The sequence below is a fragment of the Kwoniella shivajii genome, chromosome 6 (assembly GCF_035658355.1).
Source record: "Kwoniella shivajii chromosome 6, complete sequence".
Taxonomy (NCBI): Eukaryota; Fungi; Basidiomycota; class Tremellomycetes; order Tremellales; family Cryptococcaceae; genus Kwoniella; species Kwoniella shivajii.
The window spans coordinates 727,204-751,603 of NC_085913.1; the positions used below are offsets into that span (position 1 = coordinate 727,204).

The window sequence follows — 24,400 nt, forward strand, 5'->3', positions numbered from 1 at the left end:
GATATCGTAAATAAACCAATGGACATTCCTTCTTCCCCTCGTTCAGGTGTTCATAGCAATCTCCAACACAAGGCAAACCAACCTCAGCCACAGAGTATATACGACATCGACCCTGTACGCATTCTCGTAGAACAAATCGCGAACATGTCAGATGGTGGTGGTCCAACAGGTGACGATGATATCGGTCTTCCCAAGGCGACCGTGTTCAAACTCATTCAAGGTGAGTCATTGTGTACCTGATTTTATTATAAGTAATTCTATAACCTCCATATCAAACAGGTAGCTTGGCAGAGACCCTCATTCCGTACCTGGAGTCTTCGAAAGCGATGTATGCTGATACCAATGAGTTCTGTTTTCTTTTTTTGCCTATCTGCCTATAATAGAAATGTTACCCGAAGATATAGCTTGCGCAAAGGAAGCTAAAGACATTATAGTGGAATGTTGTGTAGGTGAGTCGGACCCTTTCTTCACATGCTTCACTGCCATCATATATGATTGTTAATCAATCTCCACACTTGATCTGCCCTTGCTGATCAACTGTGATATCTGATGATAGAATGGGTGAAATTGATATCAACGCAATCTAACACCGTTTGTGACGAATCTTCCAAAAAGACGATATCACCTGAACACGTTATTGAAGCGTTAAAGGTGCGTTCAATTCATCCTCATTAGCTACTTACGGGATATCTGAGTAAAGCCTAGCTAATGCAAGATGTATTTTGGACTGTTGCAGCAACTTGGTTTTGAAGATTATATAGCTGAGGTAGATGAGAGTAATAAAGATTTCAAACAATCTCAAAAAGTAAATTTTCATAGTCATTGTCATTGTATCACTACATTTGCCATACATACCTTTTTTGACAGTCCCCTTGCATTTGCTGACCGATCATCGTTGATATGATAGGAACGAACACGTACACAACCCGACACGAATGGAATGACACAAGAAGAGCTTCTCGCTTTACAGGAAAAATTATTCGCTTCTAGTCAAGCTAGATTTGAAGCTGGACAATAAGTTATAAAGAAAGGAGAAGAAGAAACAAGTCGAAAAGATCAAGTAGTGTCAATCACGAGTATATCATTCTTCATTGTTGTATAATATTTCCTACGTCAAAATTTCATGAGTCTCTTATGGTGAATAGCAGAGTATGCATAAGCTACAACATGTTCATGTATGTATGAAGACGTCCAGGTGGATGATCTCATCGCGCATCAACATATTCCGTCTCAGATCATGGTAGATTTCCAACGTCTCTCTGCATCTCTTGCACCCTATCCCACGGATCTTCCCCATTCCAAAGCTCTTTTCCATTCTTCCGCGTCAGTGTAGGTAGACCATCTTGTTCAATAGTGAAAGAAGCAGCCACACTCCCCCATATCACAGCTACAAGAGATGAACACACGTAAGTCATTTATTCACGACTTTGACGAAAATTACGCAACATACCTTCGTCCAGTGATTCACCAGAATCTAAGGCAGCTGCCAATCCACCCATGAAAGCGTTTCCTGCACCTGTTGGATCGACGACTCTTCCTTCATTCCAACCTTTTCTATTCAGATGCCAATACGCCGGTATCCATTTAACCTCAATCTTCGAGGGAGAACAAGAAATGGAGGTGGGGTCAGGAGTAGTGGAGAAGCAGCATCCCAAATGACCACATCTCACGACCACTCCAATTTTCGGTTTGTACTTCAGGAATTCTATACACGCTTGACTGTAGAAGTCTCGAAGATGTTCTTCTTGGCTTGAAGTGGGAAGAAGCGAAGGGAGAAGACGCGATACTTCATGGTGGTTTGGTCTGATTATGGTATCAGCTTCGGGTAGGTTGACTCCACCGCACTAGAGATTGGGTATGAATTCTTACCCAATAACATCTATGTCTTTGGAAACACGTCCTATAACCTCTAAGCTCTCCGCTTCTGGCTCCCAGATCACCATAGGATTCCAGCCCTTTGTCGCATTTAGTGATGTTATTTCGGACAGAACTCGTTCAGCCCTCGGAGCGGGGTACGAGATGAAGTGGACTGCGGAGGGTAACGGATCCCCAAAAGCCGTATTCAGAAGAGAAAGAGGAGTAAGAAGAAGAGGTTCAGTGAGGTATTCGAAACTAAATGCATTTGTATGTGAGTAATGATGGAATAACGGGCAAACAATTGCATTTGAAGTCAGTCGGACAGATACTTACCCCCTTGTTTGACCTTGATATCGATTGATTGCACTAGCTGTAGGATGCCCATCTGCCCTTCCTCTGAAAGCCCACATTTCTTCTCCGAACCGCTCCAGCGTATCACGCATAGACTCCGGTAGAGTAGAAGAAGTATAATCTACGATCATACCGAGCCTGCAAGGGCTTACGAAAATCCTGGCTCCGATTATAGCTATTTACATAAATAGATCGTCAGCATAACTTGCTGTATGTTTCAGTATGGGTTGATTTACCATATGTTCCCCCTCCTCCTATCTATCCAGCTGTCAATCAGCCACCTGTATGCGCAGAGCAGTTAACAGTGTTCACTCACTTGATCAGGTTGATCGACAGGTCTCTCGATGCCATCTTCACCTATCCTACTGAAAGTATCCACAATGAATTGTTCTATGAGATGACAGAGTGTGAGGTAGGGAACATCTCGACTTGTACGTTATGAACTCACCAAGAGTTACTATACGTCTTGAAGAAGAAACGACATCATCACTTTGCATGTTCTCATGAGTGTGGTGCAATCTCCGGACGGATGAAGCGATCAAGTAAGGAAGAAAAACACATTCGAGGAAAAACTCTCTGATTTGATGAAGACGGTGCGGTGCCTGAAAGATAACGACAACAACAGGCGATTCAACTGCACAAACGACTTAAGCGATACTAACCCGAGATTTCTGATACACCTATATGACCAATGATCATGACTATACTCCATACCCATCGTGATCATTCTTGCCTTTCCTCTATATCCATTGATCAAGGAGAACGCTTGGTGTGCGGATAACCCTTGGATTTTTTTCCCTCGATACGCGCTGAAGATGTCGATTTTACAAGGCAAAATTCATTCCACTCTTGGACCATCAACGGCGTCCATCCGGATTTTGTTGATCAACCCAAATTCGACTCAATTATTCACCGAAGAGCTCGTACCTGTCCTTTCGAAGAGTATCCCTTCCAACGTGAAAATTGATTTCGTTACTGCTCCTTCAGCCGCTCCGAGAAGTATAGACAACAGTGAAGACGGAAGACTCTCAACTTCGGTATGCGAAGAATACTTGGATGTCCATAACGAAGGAGGCAGAGAAATCCTGCAAAGCTATTCAAGTGTGATAATAGCTTGTTTCTCACAACATCCTCTAGTCGATTCATTCCGGAAGGCAGGACAAGGGGTGAAAGGGAGAAAAGCTATCACAATTGGAATTCTAGATGCTGGCGTCTATAGTGCTTTAGCATTAGGCGGTAAATTGGGTATAGCAACTACTGGTGAACGTGAGTATCCTCTACTGAGTATAGCATATCAACACAACGTATATGTGAAGGGTAGACAGCTCAATTGGTAGATGTCCGTGTTTAGAATGGGAATCATTGTTCGATACAGCTATTGAGACTATGGGAATCACCAAATCAAGATATGCGGGTACAAAAGGAACAGGATTCGATGCCATTTCTTTACATGGTGAAGGACCTACATCAGCTCTCCTAGAAGCTTCCGTAAATCTGGTTGGAAGAGGTGCCGCTGTGATAGTATTGGGATGTGGGGTATGTCTTACTCCAATCCTACAAGTGGATATGTGGAAAATATCACTAATTCATATTTGCTTGGTTATGTTAGGGCATGTCAGCTATGCGAGAAGGTCTCGAGAATTCGCTCAATGAGAAAACACAGTCGTGGATACCTGTGATAGATGGTGTTCAAGCAGCTGTAGATATGGCAATAGGTTATGCGAGAATGGGAGTATCGCCGACATTGCAATCATAAAATACCATGTCATTCCTTCTTGTTCACATGACCTTACCCCTAATACCGCCTGAGGATCTGTTCTCAAGACTACGCCCAGACAGTAACATGAGCAAGTCTTCTATACCATACCAAGCAATTATGTCACCAAATGAAAATTTACATGCATAGAGATTTAGTTAATAATTGATATGTATATTGATTCATGTATATATGCCTGTTCCCTCTATCCCCTCGAGAGAATGCACGGAGTAAACGTTAATCTCCGGGATCCCCCACGTGGTTTGCTCTCGATTTTCTGTTCGAAGTTTGCTTTTTTGGAAGAAATGTTCATTAGACGTAGAATTCCTGGCAATTGTACTATTTCTCTACATCAACTCGTTCTGTAGATAAACTTCCATCACTGCGGTTCTGAGCTAGGAGATAGAGAAAACGCCAACAATGCCTCACCAACATAAACGACAGAAAAATGGCACGGTACTTGCTACCAATGCTGACCAGCCAGCAGCAGGACCATCTAAACCATCGCCTCGACTTTTCGCCCCTTTTCGAGCGTTGGGTCATGTAACAGATCATGTACCGTATGCGATGTTTGTTCATACCCCACAAGGAGCACTAGCTACTCCAACAGTCAATATCACGACTTCTGTGGGGCGAAGTTGGTTAATGTGGGATGCTGCTAGGATGACTCTGGTTTTTGCTGGTGAGTATAGGAATTATTCTGAAATATGTTTACAAGTCTTGTCTGGGATGATAGCTGATGCACTAGATGTTTGACAGGACCCGATGCCGGTGCACAAATTAACGCTCTCACAATGACCGGGACAGAAATTTTCGCTAGTGCTGGTACAAGGGTAATCAAATATCATCGAGGGAAGGAGGTGAGTTTGAAAACAATATGCAAAAATTGCGTCAGGACTGATAAACGGCTGACCTTTCATTCGTGAACAGACTGGATCTTATCTATCTCCTGATGAATCCAATTTAGGCAAGATGTTGATCTTCGGTGATGAATTATTGATATTGAAGGAAGATGGAACTGGGATGTTCATCTATGATCTTCCTACTAGACGTGAGTTTCTGGAAGACCGCTCGCTGGTATGAAAAGAAGACGAACAGTGAACTGTGAATTGACATTTGGCATCTTGATTTAGAATTGAAAAATCAGCTCACTTTCCACTCATCATTCACTGCGACCCATCTCATGCATCCCTCTACATATTTGAACAAAGTTTTGATAGGGAGTCAACAAGGAGAATTACAATTATGGAACGTCAGAACTTGGTCAGTCACCCAATGTCGAATTCTGAAAATATACTGATATCTTAGAACAGTTCTTTAATTCACACATTCGCTCATCCGACACCCGCATCATCCTCCCCAATAACGGCTATTGTCCAATCTCCTGCAATCGACGTTATCGGTGTGGGATATTTAGACGGTAGAGTCAGAGTCCTGGATATCCGTCAAGGTGATTTGGTGATGCAGATGAAAATTGAGGATGGTGCAGTGGCTGCTTTAACTTTCCGAATGGGTAAGCTCCGGATATAAATCATCCTATGATGCATGACGCAAAAAGCTAATGCGATGAGCAGACGGACCACCTATTCTTGCTACTGCTTCTTCAACCGGATCACTGGTCACTTGGGATCTTAGTAAAGGTGGACGAGTCCTGCATGTCGTACGGGGGGCACATGATCAAAGTGTAACGGGTCTACAATGGGTGGCCGGTCAACCGTTGTTGATTTCATCAAGTGCTGATAACAGTGTCAAAGTGAGTAGTCTCACCTACCAGAGCTTACAAAGGATATAGCTGACTCTCGCCAATCAGCAATGGCTTTGCGACTCTCCTACTGGCATGCCTCGACTACTCAAATTCCGTGGAGGCCATCACGCTCCTCCCACATGTATCAGATACTACGGTGAAGACGGCAAGCAAATCTTGACAGCTGGGAGAGATCGATCTTTGCGGTATACAAGTGTTGTAAGAGATTCAAGGAGTTTCGAGTTATCCCAAGGCGAGTGCGCAAATCACAAGTTATAGTCATTGATCGTCGAGCGCGAAAGCTGACGTTCTTTTGTGGTCAGGTTCTTTGATTAAGAAAGCTATCGGTTTGGGAGTCACTGTCGATCATCTGAAATACCCTCAAATAACTGCTATCTCTAGTTCTTCCATTAGATCGAAAGATTGGGAGGACGTAGTTACAGCCCATGCGGATGACGCGATTGCAAGGACATGGAGGGTTCAAGAGAAAAGATTGGGTCCTTGGACGTTTGAGATGGAAAACGGTGTTGCGCAGGTATGTTCTGATCTGGACTGCCCAGTGATCACTTGCGTGAAGCTGACTGATGTATACTACCATTTCCCCAGGCTGTAAGCGTGACTGCTTGTGGTAATTTCTCGCTTGTCGGATCATCAACGGGTGAAATAAGGATGTACAACATGCAATCAGGAAAAGAGAGACGATCTTTCTCACTCTCAGGTCCTGCACCTGGCACTAGTAAACCCAGTATTATCGCCCAGAGTAAGACTGCAAAAGCCAAAGCTGCCCAGTTGAAGGCTACAGAAGGTATGAAGAAGAGTCTAGAAGCTATCACAGGTTTAGTCAGTGATGCTTTGAACCGAGTAGTAGTCGCCAGTACGCTAGAAGGAAAATTATACGTGAGTCGTTCATACACGAAATGCTAGCTTCAAAGTTGCTGACCGGTTCTGCCTGGAAACATAGTTTTTCGATTTCCACACTACTCAACTCACTCACGCTGTCCAACTGTCCACCTCTATAACTTCCATGTCCCTCAACCGAGATTCTGGTTTAATTTCCTTGACATGTGACGACCTCGTTGTGAGACTGCTTGACATAGAGACTAGACGTATTGTCAGAGAGTTGAGGGGTTTCAAGGGTCGAATCTTGGACACAGTAAGTTTGACTGAACATCAAAAACACCCAAATTGAAGATTGGTTCGCTGACGTCACATGATCATCATAGGTTTTCTCTCCTGACTCCAGATGGCTCATTGCTACATCGCTCGATTCCACAATCAGAACTTTCGATATCCCCACCGGCCGTCTGGTGGATGCCTTCAAAACTACGTCAATCGCGACCAGTCTCACATTCTCTCCTACTGGGGACTTCTTGGCTACAGCACACGTGGATAGTGTCGGTATACATCTCTGGTACGTAATTCTCCTTGTCAAATTGATTACTTGCTAACCATATTGGTATAGGGCAAATAAGGCTCAGTTCTCTGACATAGCTTTGCGACATATTCCAGAAGAGGAGGATGTTCCAGAAGTCGACCTACCTTCCGTTCAAGGACTGGAGGAAGATGCAGGTAAGTAATATCATTAGCGTTGGGTAGTTGAGCAAAGTGCTAATACAGCCTTCTTGTAGCTATTGAGGGTGTTGAACCTATCGGAGCTCCTGAATTTACCAATATCTACACCACACCTGAACAACTTACCGAAGGGTTATTGACCTTGTCATTAATGCCGAGATCAAGATGGCAGACTTTGTTGAACCTTGAGACTATCAAGGTGAGTCCAGCTGTTCTGATTTGAATCTCACGGATACATCACTGAAACGAATTTGTGATGCTCAGCAACGTAATAAACCCAAAGAACCACCTAAAGCTCCCGAAGCGGCTCCATTTTTCTTGCCCACAGTATCAGGTCTTGAAACTCGATTTGACTTTTCAGCGACTCAGGATAAGAATGAAGACGAAGGTAAGAATGGACAAAGATTGGAATTGTCAAGTGGATGGTTGGAAAGCGAATTTACAAAGAGGTTAAGTAAGGAAGATGAAGACGGTGACTGTGAGTTTCAATTACCAATATTTGATCTCTCTCATTTTCATATGCTATTCACTCACTACGTGGAAATGTCATCCGTAGTGGAGCAGAATGAACTGACATCCATCCTTTGATCAGATAATTCATTCTTCGAATACCTGAAATCACTTCCACCTTCAACACTAGATATGGAAATTCGATCTCTGATTTCCCTCGACCATTTAGCATCATTCCTGAATGCTTTAATAGGTAGATTGCAATCACATAAAGATTTCGAAGCTGTTCAGGCTATAATGTCTGTTTTCTTGAGTGTTCATGGAGATATCCTCATATCAAATGAAGAACTGAAGTCAAAGCTGGAGGAATTGAGACAAGAACAAAAGAGGGAGAGCTCAAGACTGAGGGAATTAGTAGGATACGCTTTAGGTACTTTAGGCTTCTTAAGAGGGACGTAGATTTATACTCTAGATAGATGGAAGTGAAGGATTTCTGCGTCTTGTCTTCGGGTCGTCCCACCACAGAGCATTAAGAATACGGCATAAGTCATTGTGATAATTTGAACAAGCATAGTCGTGGTCGGATGCATTGCATATTCTATACAAAATGATTTGTTGATACAAGGACGAAGATTGTGACAATCTCGAACATTGAGCTTTGAGCTCGTTTTACACATCCTCCGGATCCTTGTAATTAGCCATCGGATCATCATAACCTGATCTCGATAATCTGTATGCCTCTGTGCGGAAGAACGAAAGACGGTCAGAACATATCTCATTATCGCTTTAAAGTGAAAAGGGTGCAGTTGTAAAATAGTGGACTTACCCATTTCTTCTTGCGTGACTTCCGTTTTACCTTTCTTACTTTTTTCCCAAGCTTGACCTTCATCCATATTCTTCCTTTTCTTTTCATCTGCCAATGCTTTCTGGAGACGATCTTTATCTAATTCAACATCATCTAACGAATCATCTGGTCTACCACCATATGTGGGTACGTTTGAATCTCTTTCCTTCTTCTTTTTGCCAGATGCGATATCTTCCATATGTTGTTCTGCTAATGATTTCCTTTCTTTCTCTCCTGCTTCTTCTATAGCTCTGACTTTAGCTGCTGAATCAAGTAATGCTTGTACCGAAGAAGATGAATTGGCGTTTTTACCGGCTTCTCCAGTACAATAAGATCCTGATAGTAATGAATGACAACATGCAAATCCCCATGAGCCATTGGTGATATCGTAAAAAGATCCCCATACGGCTGTATGATTGTTGGTGTGTACTAAATTGGAAACGGTTAATCAGTAAAATGATGTGATGGCTGATCTCAGTCACGAGTTGTATCAACTCACCATCTTCTTCATATTTAGATCTGGCCGTAGCTTTCTCTCTGCCTTTAACGACTTGACCTGATCTCGAATATTCGACATCTGCAGGTGAACAATATAGCGTCAGTCTTCTTGTCAATCGGGCTCAAAGCCGAAAGCGAAGACTTACAATCTTCCGTTTGACCGTTCAACAATTCCCTGGGTAATCTTTCCAAATGCTCTTCACCACCATATCTAGCCAAGATAGACACTTTACTTGTATCTTTGAGCACTTCCTTCTTCTCTTGAAACTCTTTATGCAGCAATTCTCCAGCTGTAGGATTCGCTTGCATGTGTACATTGTTACCACGTGATGAAGATTGCCATGCGAACATTTGTAACTTTTGAATATTGGTAGCATCGCCTGAAAATCGTTCGAAATTGTCTCCTGCGAATTTCATCTATTGAAGGTATCAGTATAGGTGGCAAGGTGAAGTCCCAAAGAGGGAAACAGAGGGAGACAGCGAGAACTGTCCAAGAGTAACCAGTCCAACTCACATCCTCAGGAGCCATACCTTGTACAGGAGCATCTCTCATTGATCTAGTCTTCGGATCGTAATAAGCCGATTCTGCGTCCAAGTTGTGTAGATATTTAGCTGTATCTTCTCTGATACGCAAATTTCTAACCGTGATTCTCGTTTTCGTATCTAATTTTTGACCTATTTGATCTGCTGCTTCTGCGTATTTGTCTTCATCTTCATCATCCTCATCACTTGAGCCGAAATCTTCATCATCGTCATTTCCTTTTTGATCTTTTTCTTTTTTGGCTAATTTCTTAGCAGTTGACATATCTGTTGAAGTTTGATTATCGATTTCTTCTTCTCTAAATTTTTTTCTTGCTGCTTCGGTAGCTTCATACTCATCAACGATATTTTTGTACGATGTGGGATCATACCCATTCCATCTATCTCGTTTTGAATCATAATCACTTTCGAAATTCTGTATGACTTCATCAGGTGCTATGTTTTTGTTCGTGAATTTCGCTCCTTTTTTCCTTGGTCTTTCTAAACAATCTTGTTTCTTGTGTGTCATGGCACCACAATTCTCACAAGCACCTTTACGATATTTCTTGGCTGCAGGTCCGGCTTTCACTCCTCTCTCATACCATTCATCCATCTTCAGAGCCGGTCCATCGATTTTCCCGATACGTTGATGTGCCAATGACGGCTTACCTGTATCAGCGTACCATGGTGCTTTGGTGATATATTCGGGTATATGAGGATTGATAGCATTTCCCTCTTCATCCACGGCTGCCGGTGCGGTACCTGCCTTACGAGCGGCATCGAGATCCTTCTGTCGTCGGAACTCCTCCCTTGATATTTTACCTCCTTGGAGAGCGGCTAAATATGAGGTCAACGCTGGGAATCACAGCGAAGAAAGAGACGCAACATACCACTTGTATTAAGCATTTTGATCTACCTCTATTCAGGTATATGCTCGGAGCTGGTGATAGATATCAACTTAACAACAGAACAACAGAACAACAGATGAATGTAATATGGGATGATTACATCTATCAGGGTGAATGATGGTGTATTCGGGATAAAATGTGATAAATTGACGACTCATAAATATTCACCCCCTTTGCCACCACTCCTCGCTCTCTTTCCATTTTCAACCTTGAATCCCACCGCTTTCATTCATTTACATTGCTCAAGTGTGTTTGTTACATTGACGAGTCAAGCATTGACAACAAACTCACCTACAAAAGGACTCTACTGAAGCAGTCAAACAAACAGCATGTGGAGGCCAGCAGCGCGAACAACGGGTACCAACGATGTGAGTATCGGTCATCAGATTTGTCATCCTCCTTCACGTCTCTTTTTTTCTCTCGCGCTTCTACTGACTCATATGCAATCGTTACAGGTGCCCATAGCCAACAAAAGACGATTTGGTTTACCCGAAGAAGCCCCTCCCCCTTCCAATCAACCCATGCATGCACCTCGACCACCTGCCTCGGATATCCAATACTTCAACGGTCGACAAGAACGAGATCGACCTGAGAGAGATGAACATGCACAAAGGGATGATTACGATAGAAGAAGAGAGGAACCGCGACGTGATGATAGGGACAGATACGATGATAGAGATAGTTATGGCGGTGGAGACAGGGGTGGTGCTAGATATGAAGAAGATCGTGATAGAGGAAGGGAAAGAGATAGAGATCCAGTAGCTGAAGGTGAGTCATTTCGTTCACTCTGTCGTATCTCTTCGCTCATAGTGGCCAAATTTATTGCTATTTCCATGTCTAGATGGACCTCGAAAGAGAAGATCACGATGGGGTGATGCTAAAGTAGATGTACCTGGTCTTCCCACTTCTATTACCGGAAAAGTTTCTCAAACCGAACTTGACAATTATGCCACTCATGTCCGTCTAGAAGAGATCAACCGAAAATTAAGGACCGGAGATGTGGTACCACCAGAAGGTCAAAGATCACCTTCGCCCGCTCCTCAATATGATGCCTATGGTCGAAGAACCAACACTCGTGAAATTCGATACCGAAAGAAATTGGAAGATGAAAGAGCGAGACTTGTGGATAGGGCAATGAAATCTGATCCTAATTTCAGACCTCCAGCAGATGCCCAAAATCAAAGAAGAGGTGGTAAACCAACAGATAAAGTTTATATCCCAGTCAAAGAATTTCCAGAAATCAACTTCTTCGGTTTACTCGTTGGTCCTCGTGGTAACTCACTTAAAAGGATGGAGAGGGAAAGTGGTGCTAAAATCAGTATCAGAGGAAAAGGTAGTGTCAAAGAAGGAAAAGGTAGACCAGGAGATTTCCCCGATGATGAACAAGACGAACTTCATTGTCTCATTACAGCAGACACTGAAGACAAAGTCAAATTATGTGTTTCAATCGTGAACAGAGTTATTGAGACTGTAAGTGTTTTCCTACACCATTGCGTTATCATCTTTACTCACATGAGCTTCATAGGCTGCTTCCACACCTGAAGGTCAGAACGATCATAAACGAAACCAACTTCGAGAACTTGCCTCGCTTAACGGTACCCTTCGAGACGATGAGAACCAACTTTGTCAGAACTGTGGTGAGAAGGGCCATCGAAGATGGGAATGCCCTGCGCAAAGAGTTTACAGTGCAAACGTCATCTGTAGACTCTGTGGCGGTGCTGGACATATGGCTCGAGATTGCAGAGGACGAGGTGATCCAAACCTAACTCAAAACAAGGACACCGCTTTCGATTCCGAATATACAGCGCTTATGGCTGAGCTTGGTGAGGGTGGTGGTGGTGCTGCTTCTTCAGGTCGACCCGCTGGTGTGATTGGTGGTGCACCGCCTCCACAAGATCGAGTGCCTCCTTGGAGAATTCCAGAAAACTGGCAAAGTCGTAAGTCTACTTCTTCACTTGTATCATGAGAGCGATTGCTGACTAAGGCGTTTCAGATGGTCCCGGAGGTCCTCGAGGTCCCCCTGGTGGTGGTGGCTATGGTGGTCCCCCTCAACAACAAGGTTACCAACAGCAACAAGGATATGGTCAAGGAGGAGGTGGTGGATACGGGTATGGTGGTGGGGGCGGTGGCGGTGGATATGGTCAAGACAACGCTTATGGTGGTCAAGGTGGTTCTGCGGGTGGTGCTCCAGCAGGTGCTGCTGACCCTTACGCCGCGTGGGTAAACGTTTATTCGACAATCTTGAACTTACGGCTGACTTTTGGACGATAGATATTACGCTTCAATGGGCCAACAAGCTCCTACAGCTGCCTAAGTCTAACCATATGAAAACTCTAACTCGACTTATGACTTCGTTGACGTTAATGTGATTTGAGAAATAAGATAAATCGATATAAAGAGAAAAAAAGCTAAAGAGATAAATTTAATGGTCACGTTTTTTTTGTACTCGCAGCTATCTAATATGGTGGTTAGTGGAAGATCAGAAAGGCTAGGATCATATTTCTGGTATTGTGCATTTGGAAAAACAAACAAATCAAAATTGGGACTGATTAACTTGATGTATTGACTCTGACCATAAAATTGAATGGAAGAGCTGACCGCTCACCTCTTCACGTTACAAATATCGGTGGTCAGCTCATGTCATTTTTCTGTTTCTTCGAACAGCGTTGCTATGCAGACGTGCCCTGGATGATGGACAAGGTAAGGTAAGGCAGAATTCGGTGTTGATTGCATTATTATCATTACTTAGTCGTTATCATTATTATCATGAAAGTTGTAATCATCTTATCATATTATAGGCTATGGGAAACCGAAAAGAAAGCAAGAGGTAATCAAAAAGATAATAAAGCAGGTAAAGAGTGGAGAAGGAGAAGAGATTGTGTCTAAAGCAGAATTACTAAACCTTGTTGAGCCCAATCTTTGAGATTGAGGATTTATCGTTGATGACGGTTGAGACTTCACTCCTGGCCATTCATCTCCTGAAACAATCTGTTTCCCGGATTGCGATACGCCGTTGGGATTTGTCGAATCTGGTGAATTAATTGGGGAAAGCTGTGATTGCGATGATGGATTATCCAGTGTTTCACCTGGTAAAGGATGTACTGGAATTCCTTTTGTACCTACTTGACTATTGGTTGTTGTTGAATTGACCATGGGATTTGGCGTTGTTTGTTGCGGCAATACGTTATTGCCTTTACTACAGGATGATAAATGACATTTACTCGCTATACTTCCTGGATCACTCAAATCTTGTGGAGTAGGACAAGGCGAAAATGAATTAGGAAGAATGTAACAACTTGTTAATGTATCAGGTGCGGGCAATGAAGGGATCGGACCATCGAATAGATTTGAGGATAGATACAGAGATTGGAGGGAAGAGGGGAGAGTTGGGAATGATCCTGTTACAGAATATATGAAAGATGGTGAGTTTGTATTTTTATTTATGGATGGCCGAAATTTGTGATCAGGTGCTAGACTCAATGATGAAGATGATCTCGGTTGATGTGCAGAGATATTCTGTTTTGCGATTCACGAAAATATGTTACTCACCTGTCAATTGGTTAAAACGGACATCCAACCTTGTCAGATTGGTTAAACTGGTCAAATCGAATAATGGACCGGTACTAATGGAAAAACGTCCAGATCACACCAAATCAGCTTTATGTCATCAATTCCGCAACGAATACTTCTGTTCAAGAAATATCTCGTTTGAACGTTACAACTTACAAGCTATTCAAGCGATGATTCGAAATCAGCGATTACTTCCTGATAAACAAAACACACATAGGGGAACAAAGCATATCACTTACTTATTATTCGAAGCGTCAAAAACGTTCAATCCAGCAATTTTACTTAAATCAGGTATATCACCTTTCAAACCGTTATTTGAAATATCGATCTTACTCAATTCAGACATGTTTTCAGAATCGATACTGAATCCATCCAATCGATTATTCGATAGTTGAACAGAACGCATGGTGGATGAAGAGAATGATGGATATCCCGTCAGATTGTTATGTGATATATCGAGATTGATCAATGATGATGAAAATAGTATAGAAGATGGTATATGGTTTGATATACTCGATGAAGATACGTTCAGATGTGTTAAATGAGGTAAAGATCCAAATCGATCAGGGAGATTCATAAGTGAATTTTGAGACAGATCACTATCATTTGTTTGGATTGGGAATCAAAAGACGATTAGCGATTGATTTCACTGATCACTCATGGGATTCCGAGTCTGAAATAGATGATCCAACTATAACTCAGAACAGATTCAAGACTAGAATATCTCTCGGCCAAAACACACGAAAAAATGAGTACAAAAAGATTCACTTACAGTTTCAATAAAGCATCTAATGCAAAGATGTAATTACTAAAACCACCGGTCAATCCATTATTTCTAAGATTTATAGAGGTGACTCTTCTTGAAGATTGATCACAAGTCACTCCAAACCAATTACAACAATCATGATCTTCATCATCATCCCATCCATTTGAATTTATCCATCCACTGTTTGTGGTTGTTGAAGAAGAGGATTGCGAAGTCCCCCTATAGAACTGCATTAATCTTGCACAGTCCGATTTGGATGGTCGACCATATGCCGTTTGAGCTAATCTATGTGCTCCACCTCCACCATAACTCCCTCTTCCGTTTTCACCGTTTTCACCGTTCGATGATGATGATAATGATTGTGTCGTGTATCCGCTGCTGTCATTTTCATCTTTATCTTCATCTTCGTCGTACTTGTTTTTGTCGTTATTCGTTGAAGAGGAATATGATGATGCGTATCCGTCATTATCTGAAGAAGGTCGATGTTGTCCCCATTTAGCTCCACCTTTTCCTCTCGAAGTATAACTATCATCATCATTGTCATCGTATTTTCCATTACCATCATTTTCATCACTGCCACTACCTCTCAAACCATCTGAAGGAGGATGATGACGCCATTGACCACCATCATGATATTGATCATCATCAGCTGAATCGGAGCTGGTACCATATCCATGATTACCATGATCGTTTGTAGGTGATTTCCAATCTTGATCATATCCATTTAAACCTCTATCATTTCCACCTGCACTTCCATTCTCGTGCCCTTTCCCATGTTTATTAGGTCTACCTTTTCCATTCGTGTATCCGCCTCCTGATGAATGAGAGAGATGGTTCTCAATCCACCCATTTCCATTTCCATTTCCATTTCCATTCCCATGTGAAACTGTACCCTCATCTTGATTACCATATCCAAGATGACCACCCTTACTGTATTTTCCATAGCCACTTCCACCTCTCGAAGGATGATCATCCTCGTTGTCGTTGTAACCATCACTTCCGGAGTTTCCTGATTTATCATGATGTCTTTTCATGAACAAACCATTCTCAAGAGGCTGTAAAGACTCAATCCCACTCCATAATATCTTATCACTGTGTGTCCTATCTCCTATCGTCGTCGAACTCAGGTTACTTGACGGGGCGGAGATGTATGAAGAGGTGTCATTCATCGTCGATAGTCGAGCTTGCTGAATCTGTTGCTCAGGTATTGAACCTAATTGAGCTATCGGTGTAGGATCATCATATGCTTCTCGCTTATCACATTCTTCATAATCGTATATCGTTTCATCTTCATCGGCATTATTATCGTTATTGGCATTGACTTCATCTCTTTCTACCAGTTCTTCTTCGTGGTCGAGCATTTCCTCTGAATCAGCATTGTATCGGAGTGATGACTTATGAGAAGATGACTCAGGCGGTAGACCTCTATCTTCACTCGAAGAAGCTATACCCCGATGTACCAGAACACCTTCAACACCTTGGAGGGGAATCCAGTCGGGTAGGGAATTAGGATGTCTCGAAAATGAGAAATACCCAAATCGTTTCGGTGCTGCCAATCTCTTTGAAGACGATATGTATCCTTGAGGATTCGTACTTGATCCGTCTCGACCTCTAGGGGAGATAGCGAAGCTGTTTGAGGGAGGAGACCATGAGGAAAGAGAAGGGAAAGGCAGTGTGAAAGCTGAAGTGGATGTTTGGACAGAAAGCAATAAAAGGATAGTAAATAGGATTTGTAGTGGGATAGCGATCGTTAATGATCGCATCGCGACTTTTTCTTTTGCAGAAGTAGAGCACAAAGCAGAAGCTTAGTGTCAGCTCTACCTTGTGATCTGATCGTCTTTTGCCTGTATCTTTTTCGTTTATGCGCCTTTTTGGCGAGGGGTGAAGATGGAAGTCGTTGAGGGCGAACAGAATACTCAAATCAAAAGCATAAATTCATCTTAGATCCTACAAAATCACTATTCTATGCATTGACGAGAGATCACATATCCTTCTCTCGTGAACTTGTATGGCTGGACAATCTAATTCTAGAACAGTGTATGAGGTGGGACCATTATCATCGTTTCATATCCAGTGATATCAGCCACTTAAAAACGCTGCCACATGAAACTCATCCTAACTTACTGAGACTGTACAAATACGACGCTTTCGCTGTCACACCATTCAAAAGCATATCCAAGAAGCGGCTATGAGCAATGCATGAATTGTATGTACAGTTAAATAATGGCATAGTTTTGAATTGACTTGTTTTTTGTTGTATTGTATATATGCTGAATGATATGCAGAAAGGGGGAATGCGCCAAAAAATTCTAACATCTACTTTCTAACAAGACTCTATGTCTATCCAAGTGCGACTTATAGTCCGACTTATATTCTCGTAGTCAGCAATGAATTGCTCTACATGCAAAGAACCGATCTGAGATGATGTTGATATTGATGTAAAACGAAATACTGAATGAGACGGCTTTACCAAACCTCATCAACCTTGCTTCGATGTATACAGAATCCCTACGGTTCCGACGTTTGTCTATTAGCTCTATTTCGACTAAATTTATTCGATCATTCATGCACTGGATTGATCTTCTGATCTTCCCAACTTCCATTAGACAAAATTGTACTCACAGGAGTAACCCATTCTCTGCATCCACATTGTACACCGGCCCAATCGAAATTACCTATTTTAACACCACATTTTTCATTTGGACAAATAAGTTTTCCTGCAATATCACCATTTTGAAGAACTGGTTCCATCCATGTTAACTGTGTTATCAAAATCAGGTCATCAGCATCTTCTTTCGTCTTGTGATTATTGAGACGAATTGAAGCTGGGGTCAGAATCGAAGCACAGATTCAACTCACAGGTTCAACGAAGTAACCTGAACATTTTTGATTTACTAATATCGGATAACCACCATTTGGTTCGTTCATAGTCATACTGCCTCTTCTTTCATTCCCTTCTAAAGTTTTAGGAGTCATACTCAACAAGCTTAGTCTTCTGGAAGCGCTATTGACGTTTGACGAAGGAGGGAAAGTTTGAGATTGTGCGGAAATGTCTTTTTCAGGAGATGAAGTGGGCGAACTTCCAATCGGAGAAGATAAAGAACTTGTCCCACCTCCACCTGCGCTTGACCCTGATCCCGCCATTCTCAAAGCTAATAAATGAGGTGGTAGTCTTGAACTCAACTCTTCAGCTGATCTGAAAACCCTTTCTGATGAACCTGATCCTGAACCTGATCCAGGTACTGCAGGTGCTGTACTTGCAGGTGGCGTGGAAGTCATTGGTTTAGGCGAAGAAGGATTTTCCAGTCTACCTAATATACTAGGTAAAAGGTCCTTATCACCAGTTAATTTAGGTTGATTGGCCACTTCAGGTGAAGAAGCAGTTAGGGTTAATCCAGGTGTCGTTGTTGATCGTTTGGGTAGTGGGATTCCACCCATTGAAGAAGTATTTTGACCATTACTTGATCCGCTTGAATCTTTGCTTGGATTTCCTTCTGTTTGTGTGAGAGAGAAACCAGACAAAGAAGCGTGACTACTTCTTCTTCCAGGTAAACCAGTCAATGGGTTAATGACATCACTGACCACACTTGGTCTTCTTTCTTTCAATCCTTGTGTTTGTGCACTCCCACTTGTGATAGGAGGTAATCTTGGAGAAGGTAAAGTTGCGTTTGATGGTGTTCTAGGTCTTGATATAGGTTGTTGATCTAAAATATGGTCCATCATATGTTCTCGAACTGCTAATTGTCTTCTACACATCTTACATCTGATCTGACGTCTTCCAATTCCACCTGGTGTAGGTGGATTAGACGCTGAAGGTGTTGCTGGGTACTTTGCCATTGTCGCCATGGATGGTGCACCTCCATCCCCATCTATGTTATCAATCATCAGTACTCGTTTTTGATATCAGGTTGATTACCAAAGAGATGAAGGTCGCTTACTCATGAACTGTGATGCGGTTCTTTCCATGTAAAATCTTCGGGTAGATTTATCTTTTAGCGATACTCTGCCATCTGCGTTATAGAAGAGTCCCAATTGATGCCAGAAAGTTTCTGATGGGCTATAGGACGTGATTGAACATATCAGTGATCAAAGGAGGTATTCGAAATGTAGTGACAGTGTGAGCGGTGAAGGCAGATAATTGAGTTTCACTCACTCTACGACAGGTCTTTTTTCCCTTAGAGCTACTAAAGCTTGTACAGGATCTAAATCATATTCTCTCATTAAATAAGCAGCGACGACAGTTGCACTTCTTGACATTCCAGCTTGACAATGAACGAGTACACCACCAGGTTTTGGATCTCCTGCAATTTTGGCTATAGTGGGGTCTTTTTCCGCCGATTCGGTTTCTTCAGAGATGTTGGAAATATCGAAAGAACGTTCTCTGAGTGATAAGATGGATTGAATCCAGGCTACGCATGAAGGTAGATGTGTGAGGATATCCGTATCTGCTGAATCGTCGATTTCTAATGGATAAACTGAGAATGATGATGGGAATTTCAGAGTCGGTCTAAGGAGAGATAGGATGTTTGACTATATCAACCTGTTAGCTTGGACGAAAGACAAAACGACCATATCTTAATGCTGAAGGAAGAACAGAGGGAGAGAATGTGATAAAGTTTTGTCCGGACACAGAGAAGTCTGATTGGTCCAAAGTACAAAGGACAATCCATCGTCAATGAAGAATTGACTTACTATACCTCTTTTTTCTAAACCATCAATATCCATAGCAGAAACTAAATCACCTATCCACAGACCATCTACGACTTCTTGTAAATGTACAACTTGTCCTCTATCATCACGTCGATCATTATCAACTGATTTTGATTCATCATCATTATCTTCAGTCTCGTTATCATCAAACATCAAAGCATCTTCATCGATGCTATGTTGTTGTAAAAAACCAACTTCTTCTGGATCTTCATCAAATTTTGGTTTTGCTTTTGTTTTCGTAGATGTAGATGTGGATGTGGATGTGGATGATGCGTATTGTTCCAATTTCTTAGCTGCAGCTTGTAACGATCCAGTTGAATTCACTTCTCTGTATACATCTAGAACTGCATCGTCATCCGATTTGGCAGCGTCTGAAGGTGGTGTACTTATTAAAGTAGATATCGATCTTATTGGTAATTTAGGTCGAGATTTGCCGTTTGATGAAGACATTGTGATATGTTTGTTCCCGCAAGAGGAGCTAACAGATTTCTCGTGCAAAGATAGTTGACGAAAGAGCTCAAAGACGATCACGTAGATGATGGATACTTGATCTGAGGTAAATGAGTAAAGCTAGATGAAGTGTGAAATCCTATTGAATATGAATGAAAAACCAGCCTAGTTATTCGATCAATCGACTCTGTGTTGGAGGTTTATAAATATACCTCACGTAATTCCAACTAATTCAGCTTTGATTTTGGTATTTACTATTTGGGCGAGTTCCTAAAAGTGTCTAAACGAGTATGAGAAGATATCCTTGACGCCGATGTTGTTAAAGTACGTTCAAACGAATGAGGGGAAAAACATTGAATGAATGAATGAATGAATGAATAAACGGATTCTACAAACTTTCCACTAACTTGTTAAGCGATGAGGACGGTGAAATTAACCCTTTCCTAAACCTGAATATAGTTTTGAATAGAAAATTATGTATCTTGGTGGAAGTATTGATTCAAAATACATGTATAATATTCAATATGCAGTCTCTTTGATATCTCATCATTGTTAATATGCAGAAAGGGAAGAGTGCACTTCAGAATCGTCCATTCGAAGACTAGAACAAAAGAAACAATGGTAAATCCTGAAATGGATTGATGGGGTAAGATGCGTCATTGATTATTATAATGAACCACCCTTTATTCTGACCGATTAGATCGGTAGAAGGATAGCAACCTTCAAAATACCCCCCTTCGCGTGTGATCACGAAGGAGCTTGCTTAGGTCATGCTACGGGTGAATGCGAACTTATAGGTCCGATTGTGTGGACACACTAATTGGCGTAGGCTTTCCCTTCGGGAAATGATCAGCTCAAAAGAAAAACAGATTCCAGATTCAACCAATCCTCCGCCAAGTGTTCAGAACCAGACAGGGGTATTCGAATAGTGTAGCAGCAGAGGGTTGGAGCCGAGAAGATGCAATTCATATTTTTCACTGTGTTCCATCTTTTCCTGAAAGCCTCCAAATCCTTCATCTATCTTCCGTCCATCGTGCTTATACACCCTCTGTTGCATTTCGTCATGAAACAATTAGCACCTGACTGATAAGTGTTCTCTTGAATGAAATGTCACTCACGAGTAAGAGCAGCGTTGAATCGGCTGACCTTGGAAGAAGCTGAAAGATCGATGGATTTGTCTCCGAAATCGACGAGGAGACCACCAAGAACGGAAGGGTTGACCTGTTGGACGGTGAAGTTTTATAAGCATCGTTCACGACAAATTCAAGTCATTCTATTCCCATAGTCCAACTGTCGTAAAGTTTCAAAAAACGTGGACGTCCTCCAAATATCCCAACAATCTGTCCATTTCTTGATTATGACTACCACTGCATGGGATCGCGGACTTTCTCGTTCATTCCACTCTGCAAATCAATGACTCACTCTGTTGACGACCTTCAATGTCTTTCCCTTGGCGATCTCAGTACCCTTCAAAGCTTTGTCGACTCTGTTCAAAGCTTGCTTATCTAAAGGTTCAGCTGAAGTGACTACTACTTCGAGTTCACCTCTGTAAGCTGAGATGAGTGAGTTGAAATCTGCGAATACTTTAGGAGCGGAAGAGAGTCTTCCATTCTCGGAAAGTACGGTGAGGAGGTTAAGGAGGATGGGTGATGATCCAGATGGGAGGATTGAGGAGAGTGCTGAGTTTCGTTCAGATGCTGAAAGTGTTGGGTTTTCTATTATACAAAAGAATGTTTGAGCATCGCAATTAACTCCGACATCATAATACGATCATCTTAAACAGGATGAATGAGGACGAAATTTTAAACTCACGGATGAAAGCAGATACTTTTGAATCATCTTTGATTTTCTTATCGAAAGATTCGATGTCTTTAGCTAAACTCTCCAAATCTTTAGGGGATTTCTTCAATGCTGCAAGATAAGTTGAAGTAGCATAAGTTCCAGTAAGAGAGTTAAGTTGGATAGGTGCCTAAAAACAACAACAAAGGAACAAAAGTCAGCCATTCATGTTTTCCAACCCAAATCCAATTCAATGCTTGTTGATGATATTGCACACCACGGCCGAAGAAGTTGGTATCTTCAAGATTGTCTTGAAGGGGAAAAAGCAACCCACCTTGACGGTTGACGCAGTAGCGTATCCTCTTGAAAGGACGGACCTCATGACGGAAGCCATTTTTGCGAGAGGAGGTTGAGTGGTGAGTGAGATTGAAGATGAGAGAGAGAGAGGAGATGCTATAGCAAGAGGTTGAATATAAGATGTCTATCTTATTGCCCTAGTAAGGATAGTAGCAAGAGAGCAACGGAACGGTCTCTCCCCCCCTCACTCCTCACTGCTTCAAGATAACACCGAAGCGGATATTTATGAATGTGGCACTTTCAACAACGAACACACCACGGCTATAGCTGGGGATCAATCTCCATGGTAAACACGTGGGAGACATCTGGCATGCATCGTTTTAGCCGGAATAGACCGGAATTATTTATTTATTTGTTATTTATTTTTTTTTCGGTCGAAGTTGTGATTCTTAATAAATGAGTTATGTGTCAGTAGTCTCTGGTCATGATCACTAGTTACTACTGTTCATCCCTCGCTTAACACACCCCGACAGAGGGCATCATTCACTCCACCAACACCCCAATCTGATATACTTGTCAAACGATAGAACATAGAGCATCCGATCATCATATCCTATCTGTACATACCCTCTTGCCACTTATCACATCGATCAACCTATTGTGCGTTTCATCGATCATTTTATATCCAAACCCCATAATTCAATATACCCCGACGGCTCCGGTTTTGATCCAAGACACATAACGACTTTGGTGATTCTTTCGATCAAGATGAGCACCACATTGCCGTTGTTCTCTTTGCTACCTAATGGAGGAGGATCATATCCACCCAGTCCAACATTCTCGGATCCATCATTCTCATCTGCTTATGATGGTGGATTCGATCTGAAAAATGGTGGTAAGTCCTTTGTTCAATTTCATTCACGCCAGTACATGGTAAAACCTCAAACTGGGATCCCATTTGACCTTTTTTTGCTCTTATTCCAGGCATAGGAAGCTATTCATTCCCTACACCACCACAAACTTCCAATACACCTTCAACATCTTCCTATTCTTCTAGACATCTAACGAATTATCCAAACCCTCACTCACATTCGCACTCGCATTCACATACACATACACATCAATTGATACCACCCAATTTCTCTCATTCTTCTTTTCCAGGTACACCAGATGGCGATGATCTCGATCTTGATCCAACTTCATCTTTTCTTGATCTAGATTTAACTCAACCTGGTCCATCGACATATCATCATACTACGCATACACATAAACAAAATGATCGATACGATTCTTTATCGTTATCGCATCGAACTAGTAACTCAGATTCTTTCGGTGTAGACTTAGATCTAGATGCAGATATAGATATAGACGGAGAAGATTATCTGCAACCAGACGATGATGATGATGATGGTATTGACGATGAAGACGAAAATGATAATGATGATCGTGATGAACAATTAATCAAATTCGAAAGTGGTAATCAAATCTCACCTGATCAAGTTGACGATCAAGGTGATGGCGAAAATGATGGTGACTTGGATGTCGATAATGAAGAACCTTTATATGTCAATGCGAAACAATATCATCGTATATTAAAAAGAAGAATGGCAAGAGCGAGATTAGAAGAATTGAACAGATTGGTCAGATCGAGGAAGGTATGTTTTTCTTGACGTTTCATGTGATCCCATATGACGAAAATTCGATTTTTGGAAACCCCGCTCATCTGATTATTCGGAAATGTCTAGCCGTACCTACACGAATCGAGACATCGTCATGCATGTTCAAGACCAAGAGGTAAAGGAGGTAGATTCTTAACTGCAGAAGAAATAGAACAACTCAAAAAAGAAGAAGCTCTCAAAGCTGATTCTGCAGTAAAAATCGTAGAAGTAATTCCAGAGATATCCCCTTCAGCCCTATTTAATTGATATCATACCATATCATCATTGTCAGCCTATCTCTTTTTTCATCTATTCGACCATTACCACCTCCTGTATTCTCCTCACCACAATAACACCATTGTATCCCACGTTTGTATCGCTATAATACTTCCATGTAGATTTCCATAAAAGCATAAAAGCATAAATTATACTTTCCATTTTTTATACCAAAAAAAGCATTCATGTTGTCCTTTTTCTTCTTTCATTCTATGTAGAGAGGCTCGTTATGAGTCTTGTCAATTATACATGTCCTTCCCTCAACAGCTTGGGAATGCAGCTTGCATACCATACACTGATATCACTACATGTTTCACTTCATACTAACGAGGTGCAGTTGTACCAAGAAAGAGACAGGAGAACGGGTTAAGACGGCCGTAATCGGAACGTTCACG

General features: G+C 41.9%; 10 protein-coding genes across 10 annotated transcripts; 5 read left to right on the forward strand and 5 right to left on the reverse strand.

Moving 5' to 3' along the window:
* Nucleotides 1-144: 144 nt before the first annotated feature.
* Nucleotides 145-1,018, forward strand: IL334_004755 (uncharacterized protein; the record flags this gene model as incomplete). Its single annotated transcript, XM_062936470.1, has 5 exons — nt 145-220; nt 384-449; nt 557-651; nt 737-805; nt 908-1,018. The coding sequence occupies 5 exons, from the start codon at nt 145-147 to the stop codon at nt 1,016-1,018; spliced, it is 417 nt and encodes a 138-aa protein (XP_062792521.1).
* Nucleotides 1,019-1,235: 217 nt separating this feature from the next.
* On the reverse strand, nt 1,236-2,705 carry IL334_004756 (uncharacterized protein; the record flags this gene model as incomplete). Its single annotated transcript, XM_062936471.1, has 7 exons — nt 1,236-1,387; nt 1,451-1,803; nt 1,870-2,112; nt 2,191-2,383; nt 2,445-2,466; nt 2,525-2,598; nt 2,657-2,705. The coding sequence occupies 7 exons, from the start codon at nt 2,703-2,705 to the stop codon at nt 1,236-1,238; spliced, it is 1,086 nt and encodes a 361-aa protein (XP_062792522.1).
* Nucleotides 2,706-3,023: 318 nt separating this feature from the next.
* Nucleotides 3,024-3,964, forward strand: IL334_004757 (uncharacterized protein; the record flags this gene model as incomplete). The annotated part of the gene is made up of 3 exons (XM_062936472.1): nt 3,024-3,474; nt 3,560-3,744; nt 3,818-3,964. The coding sequence occupies 3 exons, from the start codon at nt 3,024-3,026 to the stop codon at nt 3,962-3,964; spliced, it is 783 nt and encodes a 260-aa protein (XP_062792523.1).
* A 420-nt stretch (nt 3,965-4,384) lies between these two features.
* Nucleotides 4,385-8,189, forward strand: IL334_004758 (uncharacterized protein; the record flags this gene model as incomplete). Its single annotated transcript, XM_062936473.1, has 15 exons — nt 4,385-4,646; nt 4,724-4,824; nt 4,895-5,015; nt 5,098-5,227; nt 5,278-5,477; nt 5,539-5,717; nt 5,775-5,961; nt 6,032-6,243; nt 6,315-6,605; nt 6,670-6,861; nt 6,932-7,119; nt 7,171-7,277; nt 7,337-7,479; nt 7,545-7,758; nt 7,873-8,189. The coding sequence occupies 15 exons, from the start codon at nt 4,385-4,387 to the stop codon at nt 8,187-8,189; spliced, it is 2,844 nt and encodes a 947-aa protein (XP_062792524.1).
* Nucleotides 8,190-8,399: 210 nt separating this feature from the next.
* Nucleotides 8,400-10,497, reverse strand: IL334_004759 (pre-mRNA-splicing factor SLU7; the record flags this gene model as incomplete). The annotated part of the gene is made up of 6 exons (XM_062936474.1): nt 8,400-8,470; nt 8,557-9,003; nt 9,074-9,151; nt 9,219-9,489; nt 9,587-10,428; nt 10,482-10,497. The coding sequence occupies 6 exons, from the start codon at nt 10,495-10,497 to the stop codon at nt 8,400-8,402; spliced, it is 1,725 nt and encodes a 574-aa protein (XP_062792525.1).
* A 331-nt stretch (nt 10,498-10,828) lies between these two features.
* Nucleotides 10,829-12,813, forward strand: IL334_004760 (branchpoint-bridging protein; the record flags this gene model as incomplete). The annotated part of the gene is made up of 6 exons (XM_062936475.1): nt 10,829-10,867; nt 10,955-11,267; nt 11,341-11,969; nt 12,025-12,436; nt 12,493-12,715; nt 12,771-12,813. The coding sequence occupies 6 exons, from the start codon at nt 10,829-10,831 to the stop codon at nt 12,811-12,813; spliced, it is 1,659 nt and encodes a 552-aa protein (XP_062792526.1).
* A 485-nt stretch (nt 12,814-13,298) lies between these two features.
* IL334_004761 (uncharacterized protein) lies at nt 13,299-16,598 on the reverse strand (the record flags this gene model as incomplete). The annotated part of the gene is made up of 4 exons (XM_062936476.1): nt 13,299-13,897; nt 14,049-14,122; nt 14,309-14,668; nt 14,842-16,598. The coding sequence occupies 4 exons, from the start codon at nt 16,596-16,598 to the stop codon at nt 13,299-13,301; spliced, it is 2,790 nt and encodes a 929-aa protein (XP_062792527.1).
* A 703-nt stretch (nt 16,599-17,301) lies between these two features.
* Nucleotides 17,302-19,995, reverse strand: IL334_004762 (uncharacterized protein; the record flags this gene model as incomplete). Its single annotated transcript, XM_062936477.1, has 6 exons — nt 17,302-17,343; nt 17,458-17,595; nt 17,695-18,704; nt 18,774-18,892; nt 18,989-19,365; nt 19,528-19,995. The coding sequence occupies 6 exons, from the start codon at nt 19,993-19,995 to the stop codon at nt 17,302-17,304; spliced, it is 2,154 nt and encodes a 717-aa protein (XP_062792528.1).
* Nucleotides 19,996-21,105: 1,110 nt separating this feature from the next.
* Nucleotides 21,106-22,168, reverse strand: IL334_004763 (ATP synthase F1, delta subunit; the record flags this gene model as incomplete). Its single annotated transcript, XM_062936478.1, has 4 exons — nt 21,106-21,216; nt 21,418-21,710; nt 21,808-21,964; nt 22,109-22,168. The coding sequence occupies 4 exons, from the start codon at nt 22,166-22,168 to the stop codon at nt 21,106-21,108; spliced, it is 621 nt and encodes a 206-aa protein (XP_062792529.1).
* Nucleotides 22,169-22,839: 671 nt separating this feature from the next.
* IL334_004764 (uncharacterized protein) lies at nt 22,840-23,996 on the forward strand (the record flags this gene model as incomplete). The annotated part of the gene is made up of 3 exons (XM_062936479.1): nt 22,840-22,966; nt 23,056-23,726; nt 23,817-23,996. 3 exons carry the CDS (start codon nt 22,840-22,842, stop codon nt 23,994-23,996), a joined length of 978 nt encoding a protein of 325 aa, XP_062792530.1.
* Between the last annotated feature and the right edge of the window lie 404 nt (nt 23,997-24,400).